The 11,702-nt window shown below is 34.0% G+C and overlaps 1 protein-coding gene across 6 annotated transcripts; it reads left to right on the forward strand.

The window, feature by feature from the left end:
• Positions 1-5,802: 5,802 nt before the first annotated feature.
• Positions 5,803-10,403, forward strand: LOC111879906 (pentatricopeptide repeat-containing protein At1g71210, mitochondrial). 6 transcript variants are annotated; one of them, XM_023876333.2, is made up of 5 exons: positions 5,803-6,012; positions 6,192-6,266; positions 6,537-9,348; positions 9,598-9,787; positions 10,146-10,403. In XM_023876333.2, the coding sequence occupies exon 3, from the start codon at positions 6,629-6,631 to the stop codon at positions 9,296-9,298; it is 2,670 nt and encodes an 889-aa protein (XP_023732101.1). In that variant the 5' UTR covers positions 5,803-6,012; positions 6,192-6,266; positions 6,537-6,628; the 3' UTR covers positions 9,299-9,348; positions 9,598-9,787; positions 10,146-10,403. The 6 variants fall into 6 exon arrangements, with proteins under 6 accessions (XP_023732101.1, XP_023732106.1, XP_023732102.1 ...); XM_023876338.2 differs by having other exon boundaries at positions 5,803-5,966; XM_023876334.2 differs by lacking the exon at positions 6,192-6,266 and having other exon boundaries at positions 5,803-6,041.
• The last annotated feature ends 1,299 nt before the right edge of the window (positions 10,404-11,702 follow it).

Below are 11,702 nucleotides of genomic sequence, written 5' to 3' on the forward strand. Positions count from 1 at the left end.
TGGGCCTATTAGTATACATGTTAGGGTGGTCCCATTGGTTTGAAGGGATGAGCCCGATATAATGGGTTGGGCCAAATGTATAGGATGTGCCCATTGATATGTATGTTATATGGTATTTTAAGGAACTCACTAAGCTTTGTGCTTACAGTTTATGGTTAAAACATTTTTTAAGGTACTTCCAGTTCCATGGGGAAAGACCCAACTTGACTACACAACATCCCCTGATGGCTTTTCCATAGGGGTGAGCATTTGAACCTGTCACAACCGGAAATTTTGTGTCATGTAATCTATACATTCAAGCTAATGAACATGATTGACACCTACTATTATAACATCAAAAACTTCAATCCAATACATCATACAAGTACTACAAATAGTCATCAAACAATTGGAGACCCTAGAAGTCCTTGTTTAAGTCCCTTTTGGACTAGGACTCCCTTATTGGATCCAAATGGACCAATAAGCTTCCAATTAGACTATCATGGGCTTAGAACCCTAATTGGGCTCTAATTGGACCCACACTAATTTATTTCAACATTTTGGGCCATGTTGGGCCTAGAATGAAATAAATTAATAACTATGAACCATAAATAACCTAAACTAGTCCAATAAAAATATAAAAATCCTACCACATTCTTTTAGACTTAAAACATACCCAAGGCTAACTCAAATATTGGGCTTAGGAGCAAAAGGCCCAAATTTCTTTTTTTTTTCCTCCATGTTTTCGGCCCAAATCAAGCCCAAGAGGAGAGTTGACTTTACCATGCCACCTCATTTTTATTCATTGGATATCCATGCATTATATCCCATTCTTCCATGCAACATCACTTCAAAATCACTTCTATCCTCTCCTCTCTCTCACTCTCGGCCATACTCACACACACACACTCACAAAAATCTCTCAAACTCTCTCAAGAACACCCCTCCCTCTCCACTTAAAGATCACGAAATTTAGGGAGCATTCAAGAGGAAATTCCCACAAATTCTTCATCTAAGGTAAGATTATGTTTGGATCTATGACTTAGATTCTTCTTGACATCAAAATATTTTCCTAATCCATACAAAAATCGTGATCTTACATCTTAGAAGCATACCAAACTCGAGATCTTCAAGGAAAGAGTGCTAAGGCCAAAAATCACCAAGTTTTCTTCCATCTTTTCTTCAAAAACCGAAATCACACACCAAGGTGAGCTTCATACCCCCTATTTTCTGTTTTTATGAGTTTTGTGGGGGGGGGGGGAATACAAGTGAAAGTGTATATCTATATGTGTTTGTATGCTTTGTATGATTTCCATGCTTATATGTATGCTTTTGTGTGTTATAATGTTGGATCTAGCCATAAAACCCCTCAAAACCGAGATATACCTTATGTTAAATGATTTTAACATCAAATATATTTCTACATACAAAGTGTTTCTAGAAAAATAGCTAAGTGGTTTAGTAACAATTTCTTTGGGCTAAAAACACAAATTTTTGGACCTAAAATGTGAAAAATACAAAATTAAGGGCCCAAATTGACATATCACGAATTCTGATGGATGAGGTGTGTCAAAACAGTTTCAATAAAACAATTTCTGGAAATATACTCATTTAGAGGATTAAAAACATAAATTTCAAGCTTAATGGGCTAAAAATGACATTTTCGGCCCAATGAGGCCCATTATGCGAGAATTTTCTGTTTTGGAGGGCCAAAACTGTGTTTTTCTGTAAAACAGTGGACTATAAGTGTTCCAAGTCCTTTTCAAAGGTTTAAAATGCTTTTTGAATTTAAAAAGGACCAAAGTTGCAAAAATTTTACAATTTGGGCCAAAATTGTCAAAGTTGCGAAAAGAAGGGTTATAACCGAGAAAACTGAAATTTCAGGGACTTAAACTGTTTTCATTGAAAAATATGCTGAAAAATATCAATTTCAATAATTTTTGGTGTTAAAATGTCAAGAAAATTGATTTAAGGACCAAACCGGAAAGTATTTAATTAAAGGGTTGAAAAAGTAAATTTTACAAACAATGAGGGGCTGAAAACAGAAAACTTTCAAGGCTAATTCAATACATGCAATTTGATCAAACAATGGCACCGCGACTATCGACGAAATACAATACACTACAATACCAAAAATCGTTGTGAAACGAATTGGTTCGGTCTCGAACCAATGAAAATCCGAAACTACTAACACGACGACACTGCGATTCATACGAATAACGTTTGGGAATTCAATATACATGCGAGTGTGCACAGACGTCTACGCACCATCTTTGGGCCCCAAAAGTGTAAAATCTTGTTTGTTGAGCCTAGCTAGCCCAATGACCTGATCTTAAGGCCCGAAGACCTCTATCTTACGAAGTGTTGGGTTTTACCGATCTGACACAACGTAAATGGACTTTCAATGGCTTGTATACTACTGGTCCCCAAGGGTCCTTTGGTATTGCTAGTAGAGTCTACCTTTTTTTATGCGAGGCGGGTCGGGGACCCCTCGTACCTTTTTATCCCCAACCGGTTAATGGAGTCATCGAGGCCTTCGTGTCCTCTTTCTCTTCGGATGTGGGACTACACGTAGTCAGGGCGGTTGGATAACGTGATTAGTACGGACGACGCCTACGGGATCGTTAGTATAGCTATAGACTAGTCGTTTGTGTAACGCGTGTTTGTAGCAAATAATCATGCTAAAAAATAATCCAATGTCGCCTGGTATTGATAACTTCACGCGTTGCAATGGTTTCAATGTAAATTCATGGAATTCAAAGAATTAGGAAAACATCGGGTTTTCCTAGGGTTTTTCAATACATACAGATTCGAAATACATACAACTTTAACGAACAATTGTTTTACAAGTATAGAAACAAACAAGCATACCTATGGATCTTCACACCTTTTTGACTATACTATTTTCAGAAAATATCGGATTTTCTGGTGGTTTTCAAACAATACAAAACATTGGATTTCAAACACTACTTATGAACTCACCAACATTTCATATGTTGACGTTTTTCAAAATACTTGTATTCTCAGGGAACCAGTGAATCAAAGGAATCATATTCAGTGATGGCTTGCAGTTTATTTATGTACGAATCGAACAATTTATTTTGGGAATGTAACGTGTAAACAATGTATTTCATGTAAACTTTACTGGTTGTACTATATTAATGCATGGTGACGAATGTTGTTACGTTTCATATATATACAATGTTATGGTATTCAATTGAGTCACAACAGCCCCCGGACGTTTCCGCCGTCTGGTTTGGGGGTGTGACAGAACCCGTAGACCGGACCGGACCGGATCAGACTGTTTTTTTTTTGGACCCCTAGGCTGGTCCTTGGTTTTAGGATTTGAGAAAAATCGGTCCGACCGCTTCTAGGTAAAAACCGGTTTTGGATTGGCTTATTTTTTTTTAAAAAAAATTATATTTTGTGAAATTCTTTAAAAAGAATAGCTCATTCGTTTTAATTCGGATTAACGTGCAACTTTTTTCAACGTGTAATTTAGAGTTTGTAGATGTTTTTAGACTATAATTTTATTATTTTTGGTGTTATATTCAATGCGTTACAATCCTTCAAAGATGAGATATCAAAGCTGAAATATTTCAGCTTTTAGCAAAAAAATTAAACTTTTGTATTCTATTAAATTCTTTAAACAAGTATATCTCATTCATTTAGGTCGGATTTACAATGTGTTTCTCCAACATGTAATTTAGAGCTTTTAGATGATTTTAGACTATAATTTTGTGTTTTTCGTGTTATATTCAATGAGTTACAATCATTCAAAGATGAGATATCAAAACTCGAATATTTCTGTTTTTCAACAAAAAATTTAAACTTTTGTATTCTGTGAAATTCTTTAAACAAACACATCTCATTCGTTTTAAGTTGGATTGACATGCACTTTTTACCAACGTGTAATTTAGAGTTTATAGATGATTTTAAACAATAATTTTGTTGTTTTTGGTATTATATGCAATGAGTTACAATCATTCAAAGACGAGATATCAAAACTGGAATATTTCAACTTTTCAACAAGGAATTTAAACCTTTGTATTCTGTAAAATTCTTTAAACAAGCATATCTCATTTGTTCTAAGTCGGATTTACTTTCGGTTTTTTCCAACATGTAATTTAGAGTTTTTAGATGGTTTTAGACTATAATTTTGTTGTTTTGGTGTTACATTCAATAAGTTACAATTTTTCAAACAAATAGTATAAAGTATAAACAAACAAAGTTTAACTCGTCCAAAGGGCACAAGAAACGGAAACATATCCATTTTTACGAGTTGTACCATATCAAACCCAAAAAAATATTCACTTTAACGAGTTGTAATGTATCAAACCCAACAACATATTAATTTTAACGATTTGTATCAAACCCCAAAAACGCATTTTAACAAGTTGTACTGTATGCATATAAAGTTATATCGGTCCAAACGAGTCCAAGAACCGGAAAACCCGTACCTGGACCTGGACCTTATAAGTCTCATCCAGTCCGGTCCACAATCAACAATATTCTCCGAAACCGATTCAGTTTAAGAGCCCGTCCGGTTCGGTTTGGTCCGGTCCGGTCCAAATTCTCACCCATACTTTTTCCGCACATAATATTATTGTATTACTTTGATGTTTGAAAAATACATTGTCTCTGATTAGATTTTAAGAAAATAGTTGTACGGATTTATTGTTTTGAAAATGAAAAATTTACTACTATATTCAGGACATTACAATAATGAGGGTCAAGTAAGACTTGAGTCAAGATATCAGTGGTGGAACCATGTATGATTTTTCTTCTTTTGTTAACAACACTATGGCTAACGCCATTAGTGTATGAGTTTGAACCATGGTTCGAGTCATGGATAGGTAATAAGAACATCAGAGTGTTTGAACCATGGTTCAAGTCATGGTTAGGTAATAAGGACATTCACGTGATCAACAACGACTTTCTCCTTTCTTCATTTGGAGATTGAAAGATGATCACAAAGTTATGAATTGATTATTTTGGAAAATCGATGGAGTTAACGATGATTGTGAGTGACCTTTTTGTTGTTGGGTTCGACTACGACGATGAAAACACACGGTGAGCCTAAAAAAGAGTGTAATAAAAGAAGACGAAGAATGGTACATAGTAACTTAGATCATATAAGATACATTTGTTAAGGGAAGTGATATTTGGACTTAAGGCATTTATTCATCCACAAAATGTATGCTTTACTGATTTGTATGATAACTACAATGATATTGTATCTTATGTGGATGTATTAATTTTTTAAGTGGAAATATCAGTTCCTTTAAAATCCAAATATTTTGGTTATTGGTAAAAAATAATGAAAAAACACCAAAATTTTGATAAATTAATGAAAAAAAACCACCAAAATTTGGATCAATTAACAAAAAAAGACTAGATACCGTTTAAATCTGTGAAACCAGCTGCCTAGGGTTATTTCGAAGATTTAGCCTTTAATATATTTTTTTTCAAACAAAATTTAATTTGTAACTAAAACGTAAACTAACCAAAATATTAGGATATACTCCCTTCGTCCCAATATTATTGTCCACGGACAAAAAACACACAGATTAAGAAAAGCATTAATTACCACTAACTTTATATAATAAAATGACAGTTTTGTTCTTACTTTGCATTTAATGTTCAATTAAATGTTTAGTTGGTTAAGTAATAATGAGGAGGTATTTTGGTAAAAATGTTATTTATTTTTAGAAGTGGACTATTATTTTGGGACAAACCAAAAAGGAAAGATGGACTATAATATTGGGAAGGAGGGAGTATCTTTTATTTTAATTATATTATTTTCCCTGAAAAGAAAGTAAATCAAACGATTGGTAGTTTGGGTAGCGTTTTCTTCTCTCTCGTCCCATCTCTCCTCGCCTTGACGTCAGCCCCCCGACAGTCGCCGTCTCCTTTCATCTCCGGCATGCTGCTTCTCCCATCGCCGGATTGCTGCTCCATCCTGCTTTACGACATTACCAGTAAATGTATTTGATTCAGCGTTTTGCTTCCGATTCCAATTGAATGAAGCTAGTATGTATATAAAGGAACTACTGATTTAGGTCGTTTAATATCTTTTCGCTTATCTAGGATTTAGAAATGAAGCACTGCATATCATAAAAAAGATATACTGTCTGATAACTAGTAGAAAAACTGTACGAACTTAGGGCATCTCTATTTCTAATCCATGGATTTTATTTGTGTTTACCCAGTTCTATGTTCAATGCCAATGTAGACTTCAAGTAATACCAAGACGTTAACTTTACATAGCTTGGTGGATAAGCGAGGTTAACTAGCTTCAATCAAACTCTTATAAGATCTATATGCTATTGAATTTCTGATTGTTGCATAATTACTTGCTTGATACCATGGTTTATGCCCAATCACAGCTGTTGAGATGAGTTTTGGATTAAATATGATTCTTTAAGACGTTTACACTATTCGGATGAATGCATGACCATTCCCAAATCCCAATTGAACTTGGATAGCAATTTCATGTCCACTTGAGTTAATTTCCTGAATATTAATTAATGTATTTGTTTTTGGTTGATTTATAGGTTCATAGGTGGGATGCAGACATCAAGAAATAAAAGTTTGCCCCTAAGGCAGTGTTAATGCAGTAGCTTACAACAAATCCACTTCACAAATTATGGTGAGACTAAGATACCTAAAGCAAAATTCCATCAGATCCCTCATTTCTCCTCTCAATAACAACAATCCCTTCAACTATTCAACAATAACATCATCCACCACATCGAACGCTCTCAGTTTAAACCCATTATTTCCATCTTATTCATCACCCCTGCATAAATTACAAGCAGAAGATTTGGCTCTAACATTTCGCGAATGGTTCAAGTCAAGTGGGAACCCTTTTCTTGACCAAATACATCAAATCCTATCTTCTAATGGCAGCATCAGTGAAAATGAGGATTTTGTAGTGCAACATGAAGCCATAGATGCAGCTTTATCTTCTCTAAATCTACGCCTCACAGAGTCACTTGTTCTTGATGTTTTGTCATACGTAAAAGACGTTTTATCTTGCACAAAGTTCTTTGATTGGGCCGGGAGACAACAAGGGTTTCACCATACACGTGCCACATTCAATGCAATTTTCAAGATTCTTTCAAGAGCAAAACTGATGTCAAAAATGTTTGATTTATTAGAAAGGTATAACAAACATCGAGGAGGTCACATGCCTAATTTTCACAACATTTTGGTCATGGGTTATGCTGTTGCAGGAAAACCCGAAATTGCCCTTCAATTATTCGGCCGAATGCGATACCAAGGTATTGATTTAGACGATTTTGCTTATCATGTGCTTTTAAATGCTTTAGTGGAAGAGGGTTATTTTGATGAAGTTGAATCAGTTGCTAGACAGATCAAGATTCGTGGGTTTGAATCAGAAATCACTCATTCAATTTTGGTCAAGGGTTTTTGTAGAAAAAGGGAGTTTGATAAAGCAGAAAGTTATCTTCGTGGGGTGATTAATAGTGGGATTAAAATAAAGAGTAGTGGTTATATAGTTGGTGCTCTTGTTGATGCATTATGTAAGAATGATGAATTTGAAAAAGCTGGGAAATTAGTCGATGAATTTGGGGAATTTCATGTTTATGATATATGGATTCGGGAACTCGTTCGTGCTAGAAAGCTGGATGGAGCTATGGAGTTTTTGCAAAAAACTAGGAACCAAAAGACGGCTGTTTATGTTCCGGATGTTTTCCGTTACAACTCCTTGATTTTAAGACTTCTAAGAGAAAACAGACTCGAAGAAGTATGTGATTTAGTGATTGAAATGATGAAAAACAATATCCCTCCAGATGAGTTAACAATGAACATTGTTCTATGCTTCTTTTGTAAAGCAGGAATGGTGGATGTTGCTTTAAGATTATACGATTCAAGAACAGAGATTGGATTATCTTTGAGTTCAATGGCTGTTAATTATTTAATGAATACCCTTTGTAGGGACGGAAGCGTCATTGATGCATATCGTATTTTAAACAACTCAATCGACCAAGGGTATTTCCCGGGAAAAATCCCGTTTTCTATCTTGGCAGATGCTTTATGCAATGTGGAAAATCTCGAGATGATGAAGGAGTTTTTTCATGTAGCATTAGAGCATGGGATTTTGTTAAGCAATAAGTTTTACGAAAAGTACATAAACGCCCTTTGTAGTAAGGGAAAGTTAGAAGACGGGTATATCATACATGGGGAACTCACCCTTCTTGATAAAGTAACAACCGGATGTGCTTACAATACTTTGATAAACGGGTTTATAAAACACAATAGAGGCGATATTGCAACAAGATTATTGATAGAAATGAAAGAAAAAGGTCGTACTCCTGGGAGGGAATTGTTTCGAGGTGTGGTTCAAAGTGTATGTGAAATGGAAAATCCTGAAAAACAATTTGAAAAATTGTTGGAAATGCAATTGTCTTTACATGAACCCAATTGTACGTTTTTTAATTATTTTATAGAAGGAGCTGGTCTTGCTAAAAGACCTGATTTAGCAAAAGAAGTGTATGAAATGATGAAAAGAAGTGGGATTTCTCCGAATTTGGGTTCGGATGTTTTAATGTTGAAAAGTTATTTAAAAAGTGGGAAAACATCGGATGCGTTGATGTTATTTTACGATATTTTGAAAAGACGAAAAATCGGGAGAAAAATATGTAACACGATGGTTGTTGGTCTATGCAAAGCAAATAAACCGGATGTTGCGTTGAGTATATTTTTGGAAATTAGAGAGAAGGGTAAAATGGTCAAACCAAGTATCGAATGTTACGAAGAGTTAATTTACGTTTTATGCAAATACAAAAGATATGACAAAGTCATGGATGTTATCAATGACATGATTCAAGTTGGGTGTCCTTTATCGTCTTTTATCGGTAACAGTTTGCTTCTATATTCTTTAAAAGATCAAAACCTATACAGCACTTGGGTTGACTCACTACCCACTGAGTCAACCGAGTCGACTCAGTCGTCACCTATGTGGAAACTCGGCGAGTTGGTCGGGTTGTTTTCTGATCGGTTTAGAGACGATATAGATATTAATGAGTTGGAGGAAGTAGTGGGGAAGTGTTTTCCACTTGATATATACACATACAACATGCTTTTGAGGAAACTAATAAAGAAACAGGTGGACGATGCTTCTAGATTGTTCCGGAAGATTTGTGAGAAAGGGTATAAGCCGAATCAGTGGACTTATGAGACTTTGGTGCATGGGTTTTACAGACATGGTAGGGCGGCTGAAGGTAAAGTATGGCTGGAGGAGATGCAGAAGTTAGGGTTTACTCCAAGTGAGGCTACAACAGTTTTGCTTTAAAGATTTTCATAAACTTGCATACTTCCAAAAACATGTGAAATATATCAAAGGTATGTAAACTATCAGCTTTTGTAGTATTTAGGGTTAAATGCTAGAAATAGCAATATATGATCATTGGTTTATTTGTTATAAGAGGAAGAAATGAAAGTAGGTTGCTTTCTGTTGCATTTAGTCCTACTGTTTTTAGTTTTTTTGTATGGAAAAGTCTGATGTTTCAATCATTTACTAAATTTTACACAAAGAGACTATAAAATAATTGATTTATCTGAAATTTGGCACCTTTGATTTATTCACATCAGATAGGAGAGGGTGGAAAGTTAGACAAGGGTGTTGCAGACTTGCAGTATTGTTTGGTGGTTTTTTGGATTTCATGAGCATTGATTGAAAACTCAGCCACAAATTTGAATGACATCACTCTTCATCTTCTATCTTCTCCATTTTCTTTGATTTCATTACTCAAGAGTCAAGATAGCCACAAATTTGAACAAGGTACATGGATTGCAACTCATTTTAAACTCTTGTTTTAATTTTTTTTTTTTTTTTTTGAGTTGTAAAAGTCGGTATTAGTTTAAAATACCCAAGGCAAACATTGTTTTTTTTAAAAACAACTTATTGACTTATTTGACTTTTTCCCACCACAAAAACTAATCAAAACACTTTTTTTGAAAACTTTTTTTCCTACCACCATAAGTCAATAAGTCATTTTTATAAAAAGTTCTTTTAAGGATCAAAATGAAATCTCAAATACCCTCTTAACCTTACAAAATTATTAATGACACTATGTACTTACTTCTGAGTTTGTTTGGATAATGAAATTTATTAGTTGATTTATCTGTAATGATTGCAGTTGCTGTTGTTGGGCTTAAAGTTCAACCCAAAGATACCAAATTGAGTGGATCTCATAAATTTTGATGGAAGCCTTTTGTGGCATCATGTATTTAGGTTGTGATATAATCTCAAAAGAAAGTGTTGTTAAATTTCAATATTCAAATACTAATCTTCGGCTTTGCTAATGTTGCTATGTAATTATTATAATTTGTTCTAATGCTTTATGTTTTGGAACATCATTTTAATAAAAACGAGTTTTGAAGTTTATGGTTTAAAACATCATGTAAAAACACTATAAAATAGTAGTATTATCTCAAACACTTCGAGTAATTTCTAATTGGAAAGTTAAACATTCACACAAAACAATAAATCTTGATCTACGAGTATATTATTACAACATTTTGCTAATAGTTTACTTTTAATTATTTTATTTATTTATGTTACACATGGATACAAAAATATTGTTACCATGTACATGCATTCTCAATAAATATAGGGCTTGAAATTTGGAAAGGATCTCGTAGTGGTTGAGATTAAAAAGCACATCCAGTACACCACTTCACCTATTCGTCTTAGCTAGTGTCCCATTCAGCCTACTTTTTATGTCATTTTATATTCCAGTTTTGTAATAGTTCTGTTAAAATAATAACCATGTTCTATCATCATATCTTGAAGTTTCGATTTTTAGTTTAATACTGTAACATGTTTCATTTTTTTTCACTAGAATTTAGTTATGTGAGGGTAAAAGGTAGTACAACATCATCAAATAGTAAGTTTGACAATGGAGCGGTTTTTGACCCTCATCCGATCCAAACCCTTAATAATTTTATGAGTTTGGAGCATAATTTTTGATCCGTTTATCCGTTAACAACTTGTACCTGCTAACCCTTTTATTAAAATGGTCAGGTATGAATCATCACCGATCCGTTCCGTTTATAACTCATCCCATATAAATTTTAGAATTATAAATTTATATTTATACAACCTAAAGTTTACTTCTAATTCTAATCAAAAGTCCAAAGAAAAAAAGCCAAAGACTAAACTGTTTTTACATAGGATCGATGACTCGACTTCTAGACTTTCAGTATTCTACCAAGAAACATGATGTCATTTCATTTATATTTCATCAACCAAATAGTCATTTATCAATCAGAAGAAAGTTTGCAGTTGTTATTCTCTATCAATGCAATCGACGGTCAAAAACCAATATGAAGTTACTACAAAAATGATTTTAATTTCATTCGAAAGTCCTCGAGTACGTAATGTGTTATTTAAATAACATTTGTTTTATTTAATAAATGTTATTTTGAGATTTACGCAAAATGTGTTTGATCCAAACCCGCCCTATTGTCAGGTCTATCAAATAGTACCCAAGGTTAACATATAGGTTATTCAAACATCTTTTAATGCTCTTCTCCGTGAAATTTGTTTTTGGGTTTTCAAGTTTCATTTCATTTTGTTGATGTTGCTTGTGAAGAGGAACTTTTTGTGGTGTTTTCTATTTTGTGTCAAATTGGCTTTAGTTAGTTGGTGTACAAGTTATCTCGGTTCAAATATACAAACTTTTTGTAGTTTT

This window comes from Lactuca sativa, chromosome 4 (genome assembly GCF_002870075.4).
Source record: "Lactuca sativa cultivar Salinas chromosome 4, Lsat_Salinas_v11, whole genome shotgun sequence".
Taxonomy (NCBI): domain Eukaryota; kingdom Viridiplantae; phylum Streptophyta; class Magnoliopsida; order Asterales; family Asteraceae; genus Lactuca; species Lactuca sativa.

Excerpts from the sequence above, each read along its gene's own strand:
- LOC111879906 (XM_023876334.2), top strand. The coding sequence starts at position 6,629 with ATGGTGAGACTAAGATACCTAAAGCAAAATTCCATCAGATCCCTCATT.